The sequence below is a fragment of the Diadema antillarum genome, unplaced genomic scaffold, assembly GCF_040938485.1.
Source record: "Diadema antillarum isolate AM-2024a unplaced genomic scaffold, OU_Dant_1.0 scf00000114, whole genome shotgun sequence".
In the NCBI taxonomy this organism is placed as follows: domain Eukaryota; kingdom Metazoa; phylum Echinodermata; class Echinoidea; order Diadematoida; family Diadematidae; genus Diadema; species Diadema antillarum.
In genome coordinates, this window is record NW_027271003.1 from 1,787,184 (window position 1) to 1,807,052 (window position 19,869).

At 39.5% G+C, this 19,869-nt stretch overlaps 1 protein-coding gene across 1 annotated transcript in view; it reads left to right on the top strand.

Annotated features, from left to right (window-relative positions):
- Window positions 1–19,869, top strand: part of LOC139719780 (uncharacterized) — a 65,171-nt gene that overhangs the window by 39,051 nt on the left and 6,251 nt on the right. Inside the window, exons 13-26 of the mRNA XM_071631164.1 lie at window positions 2,566–2,620; window positions 3,280–3,485; window positions 4,020–4,165; window positions 4,649–4,746; window positions 6,208–6,288; window positions 8,791–9,059; window positions 9,748–9,906; window positions 10,225–10,408; window positions 11,391–11,521; window positions 12,149–12,259; window positions 12,767–12,832; window positions 13,679–13,752; window positions 15,560–15,678; window positions 16,796–16,990. Coding sequence (XP_071487265.1) covers window positions 2,566–2,620; window positions 3,280–3,485; window positions 4,020–4,165; window positions 4,649–4,746; window positions 6,208–6,288; window positions 8,791–9,059; window positions 9,748–9,906; window positions 10,225–10,408; window positions 11,391–11,521; window positions 12,149–12,259; window positions 12,767–12,832; window positions 13,679–13,752; window positions 15,560–15,678; window positions 16,796–16,990 — 1,894 coding nt within the window. The remainder of the gene's footprint in view (window positions 1–2,565; window positions 2,621–3,279; window positions 3,486–4,019; window positions 4,166–4,648; window positions 4,747–6,207; window positions 6,289–8,790; window positions 9,060–9,747; window positions 9,907–10,224; window positions 10,409–11,390; window positions 11,522–12,148; window positions 12,260–12,766; window positions 12,833–13,678; window positions 13,753–15,559; window positions 15,679–16,795; window positions 16,991–19,869) is intronic.

The window sequence follows — 19,869 nt, forward strand, 5'->3', positions numbered from 1 at the left end:
TATTGTTGTTGTATTAGATGAATTATACAGAGTATCCACGTCTTCCTAAATCTGCAAGATATATTTCATCTACCTCTAATATCTATCTCTCATCTATCTCTTATCCATCTCTCATCTATCTCTTATCCATCTCTCATCTATCTCTCATCTATCTCTTATATATCTCACATCTATCTCTCATCTACTCTTATATATCTCACATCTGTCTCTCATCTATCTCTCATCTATCTCTTATATGTCTCACATCTATCTCTCATCTATCTCTCATCTATCTCTCATCTATCTCTCATCTATCTCTCATCTATCTCTCATCCATCTCTCATCTATCTCTCATCTATCTCTTATATATCTCACATCTATCTCTCATCTATCTCTCATCTATCTCTTATATATCTCACATCTATCTCTTATATATCTCACATCTATCTCTCATCTATCTCTCATCTATCTCTCATCTATCTCTTATATATCTCACATCTATCTCTCATCTATCTCTTATTTGTCTCACATCTATCTCGCATCTATCTCTCATCTATCTCTCATCTATCTCTCATCCATCTCTCATCTATCTCTCATCTATCTCTTATATATCTCACATCTATCTCTCATCTATCTCTCATCTATCTCTCATCTATCTCTTATATATCTCACATCTATCTCTCATCTATCTCTTATATATCTTACATCTATCTCTCATCTATCTCTGTCTCTTTGTGTCCTGAAAAGAGGATTAAACAGTCCTTCCCAGATATGGGAATAACTTTCACCTGTTAGGATGCATGTTATGTAATTATCTCTTCTTTTATCTGCTACAGTTCAGTTATGATAGCTGTTTTATTTTGCCTCATCCGTGCATGTTTACTCACAGTATTTATCCAGCAGCTCATTGTATTCTGCTCATTTAAGAAGATGATTCAGTTCTTGTGTGGACCTTTTAATAGAGGAAAAGATATTCATGAACCAAGCCCACACCTCAGTGTTGATAATGTACTGTTTAAGTCTCTCTCCCCTTCTCCCCTTTTTCCTCCCTCTCTCTCCCTCTCCCCCCCCCCCCCCTTCCCCCCCCCCCCCCCAGTTTTCTTCTTTCATTCTTGTTATGCCACCCAGTTGAGTGGTAATATTATGATTTGCAAATGTCATACAAACTGATACTGTTATTTTGACTTTTGCAAGAATCACACTGAGGTCTCTCAGCATAATTATCTGCTCTACTTGTATTAAACTTTATGTTGTAAATGAACTGACGGAAAGATGCCTTGGTAGAAACTATTGTGTGCTCTTTGTCCAAAACAAAATTGTGCCTTGGTGTAGGAATGACAAGTCAGTGTCGGTAGAAATGGCCGTGCTTTTTTGTTTGATGGCAAAAGGTAAGAGATTAATAAGAATATCTAAGAAAAGATGAAGAAAGAGTATGAATCTTTCTTCTATTGATCCACACACATGGCAGGTGTACAAAAATTGACCTCACAGCACCTCAAATTGCAGTTATATCTTCTTATTTCTGTCGGGGCAAACTTCTAAGGCTGACACCTTTCAAAGCGAATGAGTAGGTTTTCATGTGCTCTCCATGCTACTTATATACTCCTATTTAATCTCACAAGTGCACGCTTGTAGTGATAATGTTTGTGTGATACACACTCTTTATGTCTGTTCAAATAGTCTCATTACAATACCCCCAGTGTGTTTATGATAGACCATTTGAACACAAAGGTTATGCAGTCATTTGCATTACTCTGTCCCCATATTCTTATTTGCAGTATGGGAATGCACATGAACTGAAGAATGATAACTTTGTGTCTGTTGTTGGTGTCCACTGATCTCTTAAAAAACAAGTGATGATTAAATAATTGAAGATTTTCAGTTTACTGTAAAAGGAGGAATGCTCATGTGCATTTTAATTTCGCAAAGTTTGCGAGAGCCAAGATTTGCGAAATTAAAACGCACACAAAAGTTCTTGTCTACGTTTTACGCATTGAATGCTCCCGGAGACTCATTAAAATTTCATGCCTCAAAAATATCTTATTTTATAGTAACTCTATGGGGAAAGAGTGAGGATGCTGAGTGATAAATTCGGATTCAGAATAAACACCTGCGGGTGTAGGGTTACCATGGAGAAGAAAGACTGGCCCGGCTAGCTAGGCCCTGTTTCATAAAGCTGTTCGTAAAGTTACATGAACAACTTACGAGCGACTGGTGATCAGTTCTGATGTGCTATACTTATCAGAATTTCCATAATTCAGCACAAGAACTGATCACCAGTCACTCGTAAGTCGTTCGTAACTTTACGAACAGCTTTATGAAACACCCCCTATGTATTTGAGAATTCCCATAACATCTTGTGTACGGCTTTACCACTGATCTATGTCTAGGAACATCCATCTGAAGAATTTTGACTGAAGTTGACCATTACCGATGCACATATTTGCTGACCAGAGCTATTAGTGGTGTACAAATGTATCCCTGTGGTCAGTGAATGAATCGGGCCACCCATGAATCTCAATGCTGCCAGTTCTTTAAGATTTGTGCTCATACTTTAATGCCCAAACCTCTCTTATGATTTTGCAGGTACGTGATCCCAACACTGAAGTTCTGCCACTGAGTCTGGAGTTCAGAGATACAGGTGGGTGATACAACATTCAAACCTTCCAGTAATTTTCTGCCCACTTAATATCTTATTTTTGTATGCTTCCAACCAAAATGGTGGTGATTTTTTTTATGGGATGCACCGTAAAAGGGAAGTAATTGTGCTATTGTGCTTGTTATGTGGACAGCTGATTATAAAGTGATGATTTTCTTAAGTAGGAATATCAAAAATTGTCATTCCCGCTTTCCTATTTCTTTGGAGATATCCCTTCTCTTTGATGGCCCACTGCCTACAAATGTTTTACATTTGCACCTTTTCAGTATTAGTTGTTAGGATGCAGTTGCCAGTTTTCTCTCTTTGTGTCTGAAGTGGCTTGTTGACATTTATTTGCTAAGGCTGTCCAATTTATTTGATTTCTCCTTCATATAGGATTAATCCAATTTTGCCCCTGTATGGAAAAGACACTAGAATTGTATGAATTTCCCCTTTGTGGTCAACACAATTTAGAACTTAGAAGTTAGAACTGTGACTTCTTAATATTGGTAGATATAAGCTGATGGAGATATGCGTGTCAACAAAAAAAAACAAAAAACAAAAAAACAGTGTTTAGCGCCTGTAAGATAGACTAGATCGTTTCCAGCATTTGTATTCAAAGTACCAATCATTTTTTCTTTTATTTGTTGTGTGTCCATCAGCTGAGGAGATTTTCTTCAAGACTGTGGTACACGATGTGAATGGCGCCCAGCTGTACTTCAAGCTTGCTCCCACCTACGCCCTCTACCTGGCCTGTCGGTACCGCCTCTCCAAGCTCTACCGCCCAGAAATGGGCCCAACAGAGAGGGCCCAGCGCCTCTCTGCCTTCCTCAACAAGATGGCTGACATCATTGACCGGACGGTTGAGGTATGGCAAGCACCTTCATCACTTCCGAGTCATGTGCCTTTTTGCCCTTAATCACATATGGGGAAGGTGTTTAGAAAATTAAATGAGGTCTTTGTACCATAATTCGTACCCCTCTCTTGCAAACCATTCCAATATCCATACAAATGTCTGCTTTGTGTACCATTTGATGTGGACACGGCTTCCATGTAATATTTCATTCAAATTATTCTTGTGTTTGATATTGATAGAGAGAGATCCTTTGTTGATTAATTCGTACTTTTTGGGTAGTTGTTCTAAATGTTTTCCACTCCCCTCCATTATTAGTTCAGTTCACTGGATCAATTTATGACACTATGCATCTACACTACCACACCAAAATCACGCAACTGATGCTTTCATCTGGCCATTCTTTAGAGGCAGTCATTTGGCATGAAATATTGTATGGAATTTCCCCTGGTCCTTTTGTTACAGCAATGGGGTCAATCCTGTACCAGTATTAAAAAATTAAAAAAACGAAAGAATGTACCCCAAATTGCTTGTGATTTGCATTTGCAGGAGGAGTCCCAAGTGGCTGGCGCCCTCACGTTCTGGTTGGCCAACGTCTCGGAGCTCCTTCACTTCATCCAGCAGGACCGTGACATTGGTGGCATCTCCCACGACGCCCAAGACATCCTCCAGTCATGCATCCAGAACACCTTCAGGTGAGGATGGATGAGGGGTCACCCAGTGTCGTCATGGTTACCAGATTCTCTGTATATAGTTGGCATACGTGCAGTGTTCACACTGAATATGTCATTGTGTGTAGATGTTGACATTGCGTTCTGATATGCACTGTTTAAGATTTGATGGTGGTAGAGGTGATGATGTTGATGGTGATGAAAGTGATGAAGATGATCGTGATGATGACTATGATATTGAAGATGGTTGTTAGGCTGTGGATGTGGAGGAGGATATCTTTCCATTGTTTATGGAATGCCTCTTTGAAAGAGGGTTGGATTTCTTGGGTATGGTGATAGTGTTGAGATGCATGCAGATTGTTTAGTGATTTTTTTTTTTATCTCTTTTGGTTTGCATTGTCATGATCAGGTGTGGAGACATGTCCCTCTGCATGAGACCTAAAAATATGATTGTACTCGCTCTCGTTGTCAAAATGCACTAATGGTCTTTGTTTTCCACACCAACAGGCATCTTGTGCGTGCCATGCAGATTGAGCTGAACAAGAACCTTTCTGCCTTCCTGGATCCCAGTGAGGAGGCAGATATGGAGCGGGACTTTTCAGCAGGTAAGTCATGTGACACCTGGGCTGTAGTTTCATAAAGCCATTCGTAAAGTTACGAACGACTTACGAGCGACTGGTGATCAGTTCTTGTGCTGAATTATGGAAAGTCTGATAAATACAGCACATCAGAATTGATCACCAGTCGCTTGTAAGTTGTTTGTAACTTTACGAACAGCTTTATGAAACACTCTCATTCTACTCCTTTGCTTTAAATTATGACAGTACTCATCACATCAAGACAACCATCTTCCTCACTGTGAAAATGACTTTCTGTGTCACCTTGTCTTGCACATCATTTAAAAGTCATTTGCATTGTGACAACTTGGTTTAGTACTCATTTTCCATCTGTTTGTGTGTGTGTGTGTGTGTTTTATCGTCAAAATGTCATGGATCCTTATTCTTGATCCTATCATTGACTTTGATTTGAGATAATTCAGAATCTAGAATGCCATTTTTTGTTGTGTTGTTCTTTTTTCAAGCAAAGTCTCCACAGTCTGTCTGACATGAGTATCTATCATGTATCAATGAGCATTTTGACACAAGAACATCATTCAGCCATATTGCATCCTGCATGATATGAGATCATCAAAAATCTGTGACTTTACATACAAATCAGATTCTGTTTAGATTACTGTTATGCCTGATATAGACGCCTTTCGTCTGCTCACTGATTTATATCAGTCTAGAAAACTTTCTGAAACTGATTCTTGACCCAAAGAACTGCTGGAGGAGGGGGAGGGGAGGGGAATTCAGTTAATGGGGAAAATGCTGAGTATAGATCACTTGTTTTTGATTTAACATCATATCTACATGAAGAATAAGGGGTTATGTTTCTAATTGCCAAATGTAATGGACTTTTTTGGACATACTAAGGAACCCAGGGAGAGGGTGGCAGTGGATTCAGTTTAATATAAAAAATGTTGAGTATCAAACAAAAGTCATTATCAATTTACCATTCACATGGAAGATAGGGAAATAAGTTTATAAACTGGTTGATTTGGGAATGTTGTTAGTCTGGTAGTTTGTTTACTGGAAATTTCTCTTCAGTTTTTGTTGAAGCCCCTTTGAGTGTATCACAGTGTTTTTCTACTAACTCTAACTAACATATACCATCAGATAGGCTATCCAAGAACTCAGTCTCTGCACTTGCTCAAGGAATGCACATGATACAAGATAAAAATGTGATGATGTTTTGAGCACGTCCACTTCTTTTGACCTATAATGAAGACAGAGTGTAATTTTATTCTCTTTTAAGTCAAAAGAGATGAGATCATTTAAGGAACATTTCGTCACTTAAGTGCATATCTATCACAAAAGACAGTATGACAAGAGTGCCCCGGGTTTGTGAACATGTTTTGGTTACTGATGATAGAAAGTGTTTGTAAGAGTTTTTGGGATTGAGGGCAGCACAGGCCAGATATGACATTGAGTGTCCAACTGAATCTTCCCGTTTGACCCGTCCAGACGAGGATTCAAAGAGTGTTGAGAGTGGGCGCTGGATGAGACCACCGTCGAGCAGCCCCATGAGTGGACGCCCAACAATAGGTAGGCACCAATTAACCCCACCCCCACCCCCACCCCATTTAGTATCCATAGCAACTCACTCATCTCCCTGTATCCATGGCAACACAGCTCCATCCCCATCACATCCTCTCAACATCCGAACTCATGCATGCCCACACAGTCTAACCACAGGGAACCTCATTCTTGTAACTGTACACCACTGTCTGGAATGTCTCGGGTCTATTCTGTCCCATACTTGTCACAAGCCATCCATGACACACATAGTCTAGTGATACCTGGGTATTTAATGTCAGTAGTCATGCAGTGTTAAATTAACTTTGCCTCCGCCGAGAATGAGAATGACAGGCATGAGTAGATTGAATCTGACCCCAAGGCTAAAACCTGTGCTATGTGTACTTCTATTAGTTTCCACTTGAATACGTTGCTTTTTTTTGCCCTCACTAAACCATGCATGCATTTGACATGAGCTACACTTGTAGTTGCCAAGTGTTGCTAAACTTTACAGGTAGAGTTAGTCAAGCTATGCACCTCCTACATTCTTATCGTTTGCCCGTGACTGATATCAAGTAGAATTTGTATCTACTTGATAGAGAATGAGGTGTAGTACTCACAGAATCGGTTTCAGTAGAAATGCTTGCTTTACATTAGCTATAGTACTGCCTTTTGCATAGGCTTTGTGTTTTCACTCTGGCTACAGAATTGGGTGCAATTGTGAATGCTGCCCCAGATAGAGTTATGCATGTAGGATAAATGCTCCCAGCCAATCCAGGCAGAATTGTTCCTTTGCCAGTAGAGTAGTGCTGTTCAGATGCTGTGGTAGTCTTGATTAAATGAAATTTTCCGGTGATGAAGAGGATTGCGATGCTATTTTGAACTGGTGACTATCAACGCATGGTGAAGGAGACTAGATTTCTGTATATATAATGTTGGTATTCTAACAGAATGAGTTCTTCTCTTGTAGTCTGTTAATCAGACCTGTCCAGTAATTATTGTATGGGTGACACAGCATGAAATGTACCAGTAGTTGCTGCTAATGCATGTAAGACAATTCTATAGATGCACCTTTTTTTTTAAGATGCAGTAGTAATTAGTATGTACCTGTAGTTTTCCCTTTGTGCCAGTAACCATCTCTCTTTAGTTCCGCAATAAAAATAAAAACTTGATGGTTGAAATCATGCTTGTCTCCTTGCAGTGGCCTGGGTTTTGTATCACAAGGACATACATTGTAGTCCATGTTCTTGTTCTGTGTTTGTTTGTTTTTTCTCTCTCTCATTTCATGTTAGAAAATTACTCTTTAGCTGCTGCAGACACTTCATACTTGAGTGCAATTGCTACTAGAGAAAAAAAAAGGGAAAGATCATCTTTGTTTGCTTATGAAACTATAATAATTAAGTGGAAAAACAAGAAACATGTGACATACAGCCAGACTTTTGCCAGTGTAGATTTGAAAAGTCTCACCCAAACCTTTTCGTTTTTACAAATGGTCCATGTGTGAGTACACAAGATGCATATTTTCTGGTCACCTTTGAAAACAGTTTGACACTGATATGCACTGATTCCTCATACTATAAAGTATACATTTTTTGGTATTTAAGAACCGTAACATACATTATCAAGAGACACCAAAAAAAAAAGTTGAAAGAGCCGTCAGAAGTGTATTGCTCCCACTTTATCAAAAGAAAGATAAATACTGGGATGTATAAGGAAAGATATGCTACTTGAAGGAAAGATATGGTTCCATACGAGGAGATGCTTTATTTTTCTATATGGTGCTCTCCACTTTCACACAGTGATATGTATACCAATGATGGTCATTGCTGTAATGTAGGTTAGGACATTTTTTTTTTCTTATTTATTTGTTTTTCTTTTTATTGTGGAGGCATTTTTTCTTCATGTAAATTGAACATGGGAACATAGATAACTACATTTTGGGGATGAGTGAACTTTGATGTGATAAAGGAGAGTAAAACTTGTATCAAGACATGTAGAAGATGCATACTGTCCTGTAATCACAAAGAAGGCATCTGGGACTTTATTTCTTCGGGTAATGTTTGAGTACTTTGATTGTTCAGTATTTCTGTTACAGTAATGTTCCTTTCTTAATCATACCCGGGCATATGAAATTGGATGTCTTTCTTCCTTATGTTTGTGACAAAAAAAAAAAAAATTAGCGCATCACCACTTTAGAAAGAGTCTGATTAAACTAATGTTTTATCAATAGATATTATAGATGAAAAATTTTATAGTAACAAAATACTCGATGAAAGAAGAACAAGAACAAAAGACTTCAAGTTCTTTTTACCTGGATGAGCCCATAATTTTTGTAGTAATAGTTATGGTGAGATGATACCTTTTTTTTCTTTCAAGTAGGGAGATAGTAGATTCCTTGTGCTAAGTAGTGATGACTTATTTCTGTATTGAGAGGCGATGGTAAATTCCTATTGCCATGAATTCTGTAATAGTTTGTCTACAATATTCAATTCGACATCAGTCGTTGCCTTTCATCCCTTTTGCTTTCTGCAGGCGACGTCCTCCAGATCCTGTCGTCGGCGATGACACTGCTGCGCGTCTGTCGCGTCAACGCCGCCCTCACCATCCAGCTCTTCTCCCAGCTCTTCCACTTCATCAGCGCCAGCCTCTTCAACCGGCTGGTGACCTCGCCCCGCCACGCCGGCCTCTGCACCCAGGACTGGGGCCGCCGCCTCATGCGCCGCCTGGCCCGTGTGGACGCCTGGGCCGAGAAGCAGGGCCTTGAGCTGGCCGCAGAGGCCCACCTGGAGAAACTGAAGCAGGTACCTATGTCTGTCCGTGTTTTCTTTCTTCATCAAAGAGGAGAAGGCCACCCTTAATATTACTTTGTATGACTAGAAGCAGAAAATCCGGAACAAGACACTGAAAAGTTTGAGCAAATTTTGATCAGAACTAAGAAATTGATAGAAATATAAAGAATTGTTGCAGTATTTTGAGGCAACAGATCGGGGAGGTCATAATTATTGAGAACTTCATTTGCAGAGGTGCGAAAATGTATTTTCAGAACTTTGAAAACATACCTGACAATAGTTCAGACTCTGGAGGACAAAGTATACTTCCTTGGTATTCGTGTGATGATCTGTTTAAGTCATTTACCAAGTATACTCTAATATTCTGTGTAGGACCAATGCAAGCTTTGTAAGCTTCATGAACCAGGGCATTTCAAACTTACACACTTAAAGGAGAGATTATGATTGCACCATTACTTCATTTTTGTCATGAATTGATCTCAATGGGGAAGAAATTCCCCAAGAAATAATGGATACTAGGTGAATCCAACTTATCATAGCTTGTTCAGAAATTCTTTTTCATTGCTATTGTGATTGTTGGAACTATTTTTGATTCATCAATATATTCATTCATTCTCCACTTAATTCATTCTCTCTTCTATCCATCCATTGACATATTTTCTTATTTGTGCATGATTTTTATTCACTGAATCCTTGACAGGCCCTGGAGCTTTTGATCACCCCCAAGGAGAACTCCACCCAGCTGAACGCTGCCATCTCTGGCAGCTGGAAGCTGAACACACGCCAGCTGAAAGCACTCCTTGATAACTACATCCCTCCCAAGGGGGCCATTGAGATCCCCCCTGAAGCCATTGCTAAGGTAATACCATGGAAACCGGCATCCAGTTCCCTATGATTGCTATATATACCCCCCTCTCCCGGCTGTATAGATTTCATTATCAAATGAGGTATTTTGTAATTTGCCCAGTAAGTTGTGAGTTTATCTAATGCTCTGTTTTGTACTCAACCAAAGTTAAACATTTAAGGATATACAGTACCTATTATAATGTACTGAGGTAGTCATTACCCCTGTTCCTGTTAATTGAATCAGATACATGGAATGCAGTGTGGGTGCACTGATCATTTGCTGCTATGTCAGGCAAGTTTGATAAATGGATTTAACCTGTTTGTCTCCTAGGCAACCGCCAACGCTGCATCCCCAGAGGAGGTGCAGGCACAGCAGGAGGGGCGTCCCATTCTCCTGGAAGAGGAGCGGGAACTGCGGGTGGCGGCCTTCCTCCCCGAAGACGGATACTCCAGTGACATTGTCAAGGGCATCCCTAACGGACTGAGGGAGTTCCTCAACCCACTGGTACAGGCTGGTGAGTCTCTTAAACTTTTCTATGCCAGAGACCATTAACAGGGACACAATACTTTAGGGCGTGTTTACCTCCACCAAGGGAGGAGGTTATGTTTTCATTACCATTGGCTTGTTTGTCCGTGTGCAAAATAACTCAAAAAGTTGTGAACGGATTTGGATGAAACTTGCAGGAAAGGTTGAGGATGACGCAAGAAACAGATGATTAAATTTTGGTAGTGATCAAGCAATTTTTGTGGATTTAATGAAGGATTTTCAATATATTAGCAGGTAGGGTCACTGAACTTGGGAGTTCAAACTGCGTATTTTTGAGGTTGTCATACATGCACTAGAGAGCGTGCTCTAGTTTCTGTCCAGGACAAGGCGTGCCACGCGCTGGCATTGATGACGTAACAAAAGGTTTCTATATTTGGAACTCAGAGTACTTCTCTAGTTTTGTTTTGTTTTTTTCTTTTTTATTATGCCAATTCACTAAGTACTGAAGCCCCCAGAGCTTCTGGGTGTTTGGGATATTAATGTATTGATGCGATCTGTGGTTTCCACAACTTTCCTATACATTTGCATTCATGCAGGCCACAGGTCGGTACACAGAATGCAAACTATCCAAAGACAAACAAATATTGACTCAGGTCTCCTGTATCTGTCATCATGCGTACTCAGATATAAGAAGATATCTTGATAAGTATGTATTTTGTTACATCGATTTTCAAACCTACGTTAGTAGTAACTGCCTGCACAAAAGAATTAGATTATTACTCTAACTGTGTTAATAATAAAGGTAAAGTCCCATGTTTAGAATCAGCAAGTAACATTCGTACTCTTGCTTTTAAGCCCTCACTGATTTTACAGCCATTAAAATCCATTATCTGTGTATTTTGATTGTTCCTTCCTTGCTTTTCATGAAGAGAAAAAGAGGGAGAGTGAGATTCACACAAAGATAGAGAGGTACCAACAGCATAAATGTGGCTTCTTTTTATCCCACCCAGCACAAGTTCGCCTGACGCCGCACCCCAAGGCCAATGGGACTTGGACTGTCCACATGTACGGCAACCAGCCCTCCATTCTTGAACCACAGTCACCAGAGTCTCCACAACCTCCTTCCAAGCCACACATAGAGGTAAAGACAGACAAATCAGTGACTAGATGCTCCATGTCACCCCACAGCTGCCACTTAGAAGTTCTGAGCCCCGTTTTATCAAAAGATATGATCGATTATAAATTTCTTACCACACAGACTGCCTTAGACTTACCATAGAAATCAACTATATAATCCGGTATAATTCTTCATAAAACAGGGCCCTGCTGAATGACGATGGTGACACAAGAATAATTTTAATATTGGTAAACTTCTACAAATGACTTGTAAGAAAGATTAGACCACTTAAATGTGGAAACTTGAAGTTGTTCTGAGAGGTGATCTTTTCCGGTTGTTTCCCAAAACAATGCTCTGGCCCAAAGTGGACCCTGTGCTGCAACTATTAATGAACATTTTATTGTTTGAACAGCCTCTTCAGAATGTTTCTTGACAGATGATTAAACAACAGCCTTGTAAGGCTATTCAGTATTCATATGTGGAAAAAAAAAAAATCTTTGAGGAAGAAGGATGTCGGATGCTATGATGCTGTATATCTTTGGTTCTTAAGTTTACGAGACTAAAATGGAAACAGATGATAATTGATTGATAAATAATTAGCTGTTAATTAATGTCAGTGTTGTTGATTGTGTTGTTTCCTTTCTTCCACAGCCGCAGGTGAAGCCAGACGCCAAGCCACCTGGTAAAGAGCCAGAGATCATTCACATCCAGCTGGACAAACACGGAAAGCCAGGCATGGGACTGAGCATCGTAGCTGCAACGGTAGGTTAAAGGAAGACTTGATGACTATTAGTATTGATGTATATGCCTGGTGCAGGAAATTGCTCAGCAACTGAATTTTGTCTTGGCTTATAGTAATGATTTTGCAAAAACAAATTACTGCAGTTTGCTGCACACTGAGATTTTGGGACTTCTACAGAAAGTGAAATGATATTTTGAAAATGTCTAGAAATTCACTTTTTTTTTAGAGGGCGAGAATAGAGCCAAAGTGATAGTCATGTAGAACACCTCTTTTATGATACAGACTGTATGAATTAGGTAAGAGTTAAGATGTGCATTGTTTTTTTATTTTTTGGTTTATTTTTTAATATTGTAGAACTGCTAGTCATACAACATTGCAAATTAGCTTGGGTTAGAGAAAAAGAGAGATTCCATTCTGCCTTTCACAAAGTATACCAATGTGTGTGATGTTCTGTTACACTAATTAAGCAATGGAAGAAAGGCATAAAACCAATCAAATGCAAAGTATATTTCGTGTCATCTTTTCAGGGAGTTGGTCAGAACCAGATTGGTATCTACGTCAAGGCTGTGGTACCTGACTCTGCAGCTGACAGGGTAAGGCAGGCGAGATCTTACAAACTGGCCGTGAATAGTCGGTATCAAAGTGTAGAAAAGTTACTGCAAAAGCTGTTATTTTCGCGATTGAGGAGGTCACAGACATTTTTGCGAGATGTTGTTTTCGCGATTTGACGCAAGTCCATCGTAGGTACTTTACTGAACCTGGCAATGTTTCACATGGTGTTAAATTTGCAGGCCAACAGTAATTCAAAATTTGTGAAATTCACAAAAATTAAACCCTCGCAAAAATAACAGCTTTTGCAGTACTCTTCTTTCTCAGGATCATTTCATACCTGGATCACTGGTCTGTTAAAGCCTGACCGTGCTTTGTGTGCCAATTGGCATGCATGAAAAGTGAAAGGGGTTCTTGATCAGTTCATATGTAACTTGTGGAAATTTTAAGAGTTTGAAAGATAGTTGTTGCTTTTGTATAGATTTGATGTAGCAGTACTCCTGGTGTGTAGTTCTCAGCTACTGTCCCTATCACAGCAAAGTATTTTGATGACAAATGATGTTGCAACTTCAGGAGCATATTTACCAGTATCAATTGCATCAAATGCGAAAGGAGCTGTGATAAATGTTGATTTGTGTCTCTCTTGAAGGTGTCTTTTTTTTTCTTTTCTTTTTTTTTGCAGGGGGGGGGAGGTTGGGTAGTTTTTTGTGAGTTATTACAGTTGCTGCTGCTGCAGGTTTTGTTGTTGTTGTTGTTGTTGTTGTTGTTGTTGTTGTTGTTGTTGTTGTTGTTGTTGTTGTTGTTGTTGTAAAGGTTGTGGTTGACATCACATTGTATACCAATGAATGGAATGTACTTTTATTCATTTCATATTTGTTTGTCACCGTCAGGATGGGCGAGTGAAGGCAGGTGATCAAATCCTCTCTGTGGATGGTAACAGCCTCATTGGATTGGACCAAGATGCGTAAGGATATACTTTACATCTCTTTCTCTCTCTTCCACCCCCCCCTTCCTCCCTCTTTTTCTGTCACAAGCACCCACACATTCATTATCTTGACCCCACTGCTAAAAACTATGGTAACTTTACAGTCAGCAGTAACCATCAGTGATTTCTTAGCTTTTAATTGGCAGTGGAATCACCAGGACCCTGTGGCATAGATAACTCTGAAGACAATGGACACAGACTGTGATTTCTTAGGTTTTATTGGCTATGGATTGCTGTAGTAAATCATTGATTGCAGAGTTACCATAGTTTAATGCAACAGGGCCCAAGCTACATGAATGTTTGTACAGAACTTCTCTGAGTATACATTTCAGAAAGTGAATTTTTTCAGTGAAAAAGTCTGTACCAGAGCTGTCTGTGCTCAGAGTTACAAGTTTCATGAGGTCTGTGATGGTACATGTTTATTACATGATACAATCTGACAAACACAAGCAGAGTATATTAGCTGGTTTTCTCAAACTTGTAAAGGTCCTTGGTAACATTTTGCAGATATTGTACATTTCCATGTGTTTGCCTATGCACCAGCATTGATGCATCATATTATTGGAACATGTTTCGAATGAAAAAATGAAGATGAGTGTTATAAGATAATATAAAGTTTTGGTACCTCAAAAGTTTCCCTGAATTTCCTTGTCTTAGTTGGTGTTTCAGGTTAAAGTACCTTTCATATAACTAACACTGTGAGACTTACTCGCCCCAAAATGCTCTCATGTCTTAGTAATCATGCAATAATGGTTTCGTACCAGAGCCGCACGGCGGCGAGGTAGTACATGTATTGTACGAAACCATTCTTGCATGATAACTGCGACCAGCAGCGTGCAGCCCCATACAAAACACGTGTACGCATAGCTAACTGCGACCAGCAGCCCCATACGCATAGCGTAATGGGGCTTCGCATTGTAGCATCTAGGATCATGACAGATTTAGTGTCGCGGGTAAATATCAACTTAAAGTCCAAAAATTTCTTCAATTTGAAGACTTACCAATTAAGTCGAAGTATTGAGAACAGACTTCGGGCAACGTTTGGTTCTGCCAATAGTCCCTTTCTGTTCAAATTGATGACTGAATGTGACTCGGTCGAGAGGACCTTGGGAGAGCTACATACACTGAATACTACGGCCAGTGCATGCGCACACATCACATGCGCACAAATTTCAAATCCATGAACGGATAAGATGTTTGTGTGCGCATGCGCCGGCCGTAGTATTCAGTGTATGTAGCTCTCCCAAGGTCCTCTCGACCGAGTCACATTCAGTCATCAATTCGGACAGAAAGGGACTATTGGCAGAATCAAACGTTGCCCGAAGCCTGTTTTCAATACTTCAACTTAATTGGTAAGTCTTCAAATTGAAGAAATTTTTGGATTTTAAGTTGATATTTACCCGCGATACTAAATCTGTCATGATCCTGAATGCTAAAATGCGAAGTCCCATTACGCTATGCGTATGGGGCTGCTGGTCGCAGTTAATTGCATGATTACTGAGACATGAAAGCACTTTGGGGCGAGTAAGTCTCACAGTGTCAGTTATATGAAAGGTACTTTAACCTGAAACACAAAAATTCAGGGAAACTTTTGAGGTACCAAAACTTTATATTATCTTTAACCATGTAGGAAGACAGTAAAACCACAGAGCAAATAACCGATATCACCATAATCCAGATGTAATGCACTGTAGAGCAAACTGTTTACTCTTCGCTTGTATGTTTTGAGAAACATTGAAGAAAAGACAATAGAGATGTATCATTTTCTTTCATTGTCCTGACACAGAGCTGCCCAGTTCCTGGTCAAGTCCGGCCAAGTGGTAGAAATGACCATCGCCAAGCAGGGGGCCATCTTCCACGGGCTAGCCCAGATCCTTAGCCAGACCACACCCCCTCAGCAGAGAGGTAAGGAATGCAGGGAATTTCCCTCTCCGCTATGATTGGGGATTCCCCCCTGTCATTGAAGATTGGGAATTCCCTCATCACAATCATCTGCATGGTGCATGGGTGATGACTGTATGGGTGTTTTGTATATGTTTTATGAGGATGGCTGCATGCCAAGAGGTGGTATGGTCGTGTGCATGTTGGAAAGTTGGGAGGTTGCGTGCATGTGGTTCTTTCACACAAACGTCTTGACAAATGGGAAAGACTTGATTGATTTGGTCTTGATCGTTGGTGATTGGTTTGGTGTTTGATTGAGTGATTGCTTTATGATTAAGTCACAGGAGACCTTCAAGTCAAAGTTTGCTCTTATAAAGTTCTGATTGAGCAAGTTTTCAGTCTTGATAAGTGTGCAATTGCTTACACAGTATTTTCAAAAGATAAGTAATCGTAGATCAAAAGGGAAAAATCATTCACATGATTCGAAATATGTTTTCATGCAAAGATATGAATATGTACCAAGGCCATTTTAAATAGTTACAGCAATGGCTAGGGGCATCAAAAGGAATGTTGGCTGATTAAGACAATCTGTAGTCTTGCCCCAGCAGATGAGAGTATGTGATCAAATTTGTAAGCCCTTGAAAATCAATAGCATTTTACAGCTATGAGCACTGTGTAGGAAAGATAGAAAAATGGGAATGAAGTTGTCTTTCCCTAATCTTACTAAGTTTTAGCCACAAGTGGATAATCTATCAGTTAGTCTAGAATCTGAAGACCTGGGCTCCCAGGTCATTTAGATTTTTTTTTTTTTTTTGCTCTCTTATCACAACGAGACCTTTAATTTCAAATACGCCATCACACTGTGCAAATGAGAGTCTGTTTTTGAGACTGGGGTGGAAATCAAGCTCCTAAAATGTTACACTGAATTGTTTGTTAGGAAGTGCCTATTAAAATTACGTGTGTGATAGCCCTTACCCTGTTTAGAATGATTTTTATAAATTAAGGAGCATTGTTTAGTTTGTCAAAAAATAACTTTTACCATCAGTATCTTTTACGGATTACTTATGACGAATTCCCTCCCAATCTATTCCTCTCCCCCCCCCCCCCCTTTTGTAACTCCCTTCATCAAAACCTCCACCAGCCAACAAGGGAGAGCGGCAGCCTCGACCCGTTAGCGAGGACCTTTCTGGGCGCTCTGCCACCCTCCCCCACAACACCGCTCCCCCCAGGGAGTCAGTTGACCCCCGCGACACCGCCACGCTCCCCCGGGGGGTGATTGGCGTGCCCCTGGTGGGCCTGAGAGAGGCGGATAAGGCCCGATCCTCCCCAAATCTTGGTGAGAAGAGTTGTTGTGTTGTCTTGTCAGTTTGTCTTTTCTCTCATGCGTGCTGTGGCAGTTTCCTTTTCCTTGACATCTCCATATTCACTTTTTCCACTGGAGTTTTTCCCTCTTGATAACTAACTTGGTGTCATTCTATTACTTTTTTTGTGTGTGCAACATTTCATTGTTCTCTACATCTTCCAAATGTCTTTGCAATCTACCATTATTTCTTGACCATGCTGGGATCTCGGGGAGAAAAAACAAACAAAAGCAGTCATTCAAGCTCATCGCAAAAAGTTCTACCATAAATGCTAAACTGCGCACAACTGCTTTTAAAGTAAATTGTATTTTAAATGTCAGTTCGTCGTCATTCCTGATTTGAAGTGAGACCTCAGTCAGGTTTCATATATCAAATGTGAAGCACAGGAGTGATGTGAGAGATTGAATGGAAAGATTTATCACGTCAGTTACGGAATGTCATTATGTCCCTCATAAAGTTACATTTTCAGTAGTTAGCTGCAGTGTTTGCAAGTAAAATTTGTTTTTTGGTTTTTTTTGTAAATATGTGTGGGTGTGTGCATATGTGTTTGTGTTTGTTTTTGTTTTTTTGCATTGTGGTTTGCCAGCATGCATGTCTCTGCAAAGCATTTGCCTTTAACCCTAAAAAGACTGGGCTATTTTGGTAGCTTGAAAGACTGGGGGGGGGCCTAAAGGGCCCCCCCTTAAGATCTCGGCCGTGGATCGCGCGATCGCCGCGGAAATTTGCACAATCGTAGTGTGCGATGTAATCTACAAGATCATATATTTAAATTTTACAAAATAGTCTTCTTTTATTTTATTTTGATTGATTATGCTAATTTATGCAAGAAATCAGACTCTTTGATCTTAATCAGTAAATAAAGCTCCAAAAGTGCTCATTTTTCGTCTAATTATTCTTTGTGGCATTCTTAGCAAATGTACTCGAAAAAAAATTCGGTATCAAAATTAATTTCTTATTTATTTTATTGTTTTATGAATTTCTTATGTATTTCTTTGTTTTTTCGACCTTTTGTTTTTGTTGTTTTTTTAACAAAATTTGTGCCAGACACTTTGTGAAGCATAATACTCCTAAAACAAACTAATTTTAGCCATTGAGAGTAAAAATAAGCATATTTATATGAACCATGTGAAAAAACTCAATTTGCATTGACTTTGTACACAAAATCACATTTTTGAGCCATTTTCGGCCTCACGTGCATGTACAAAAAGTTATGTAACTTCAGAACCGTACCCCCGGGCGTCACAAATTTGGTGTCAAAATGTGCGGGAAACTCGAAAGAAAAAAGTCATAGAGCATCGCGGCGAGAGCATTGCGTGTTGTTGAGTAATCGCGCGAAATGTCGAGGGGGGGGCCTTTTAGGCCCCCCCCCCCCAGTCTTTTTAGGGTTAAAGAAAATCCTTCATACAGCAGAGTGAATGTTTTGTGGGATTGTCTTAAAGTGCTCAATCATGGGTGCCCTTCCTATAGCTACTACATTTCATATTTGTTCTAAGCTTTGTGTAACCCCTTCCCGATGGGAACCTGGTGGCCTGTGTATTAAGTCTACATGTATGGGGATTTCAGAATTCAGTATGGATTAGGTTAACAACATTTAGGGGTTGAAAGCTGATCTGCATAATCCAAAGCATCTCAAATGATGTAAATATGAAGCTATGAGAAACATGGATTGAATATAAATGCAGGTAAATGCTTCAAAAAGTTGAAAATGTCTCAGTGACCAGATTTGCCATGCTCTCTGTATGCTGTAGATAGTAGTGTTTAGTATAAACCGTACAATAAACGGTTTATTTATTTGCATCGTGACATTTGTCTTTAGATCTCTTCACCGTGACAGCATGATTCTCATCTGTTTATGGGTGCTAGATTTTTCTTCATGCATATGAGCATCATCATATAGCTCAGCCAGCAAAACTTTGGGCTTTGTGAATGTTGATCCACCACATTGTTGAACTGTGTCTTTAATTCATTTGTCCCACAAAGCTACTCTGTATCAGAAAAAGAAAAAAAAAACAACATTGATTATTTGTGTGTGTATGCGTGTTTAGTTTTGTTTTGTTGTATTTTGTTTTGTTTTATTTTGTTTTGTACTTAAATTCTTAATGATGAACAAGTCCAAAAAGGGTTGTTTTGCCTCTAGGGATTCTTGCAAGAGAATTGGTGTATGAATTCACTTCTGCCAGTATTAACAGTCTGACAGCATTGATTTTGAAGCTCATTGTTTTAAAAACAGAGTCAATGTATGCTGTGATATCACTGTTTTTACACAACCACTGCATTTATGCTGTATACTATCTATTTTTGATATATCTTTTAAAGGGGCATTCCAGACGATTTTCATAATTTCACATCATGTAGTACATAAATCGACAGCTCCATGTATAGATTCATGGAATTTATTTTAGTCCTTGAGCAGAGAAACCAATAAACTGAAAATCTTAAACAAATTACACTTAACAGTGTTGATGACATCAGAGCCTCACATATTTCAGAAATGTAGCAGTGTAATTCCATTACAATATCGCTTGCTCAACAAGTTCACCTGTGAAGAATCTACACGTGCCTTCTTCTTTTGTTCTGCTTCCTTGAGCCCCAACTCATGCATTTTTATGGTGAGGCTGCCATGGCATCATCCTTGTTCATTGCAATTTGTTATGAATTTTGAAAACATTCTTATTCCTCATCCCAATCACTATAAATTCTGAAACTCTGTACTCACTTTAACTAATTCATGGTAGTTCAAATGTTAACGTCTGAAAATCATCCGGAGGTCCCCTTTAAGTCATGCTCTTGATAAATCAGGAATATGTTGTCAGTAAACACAGTCACAATTGGTTGCTTCCTCATCTATGGTTCA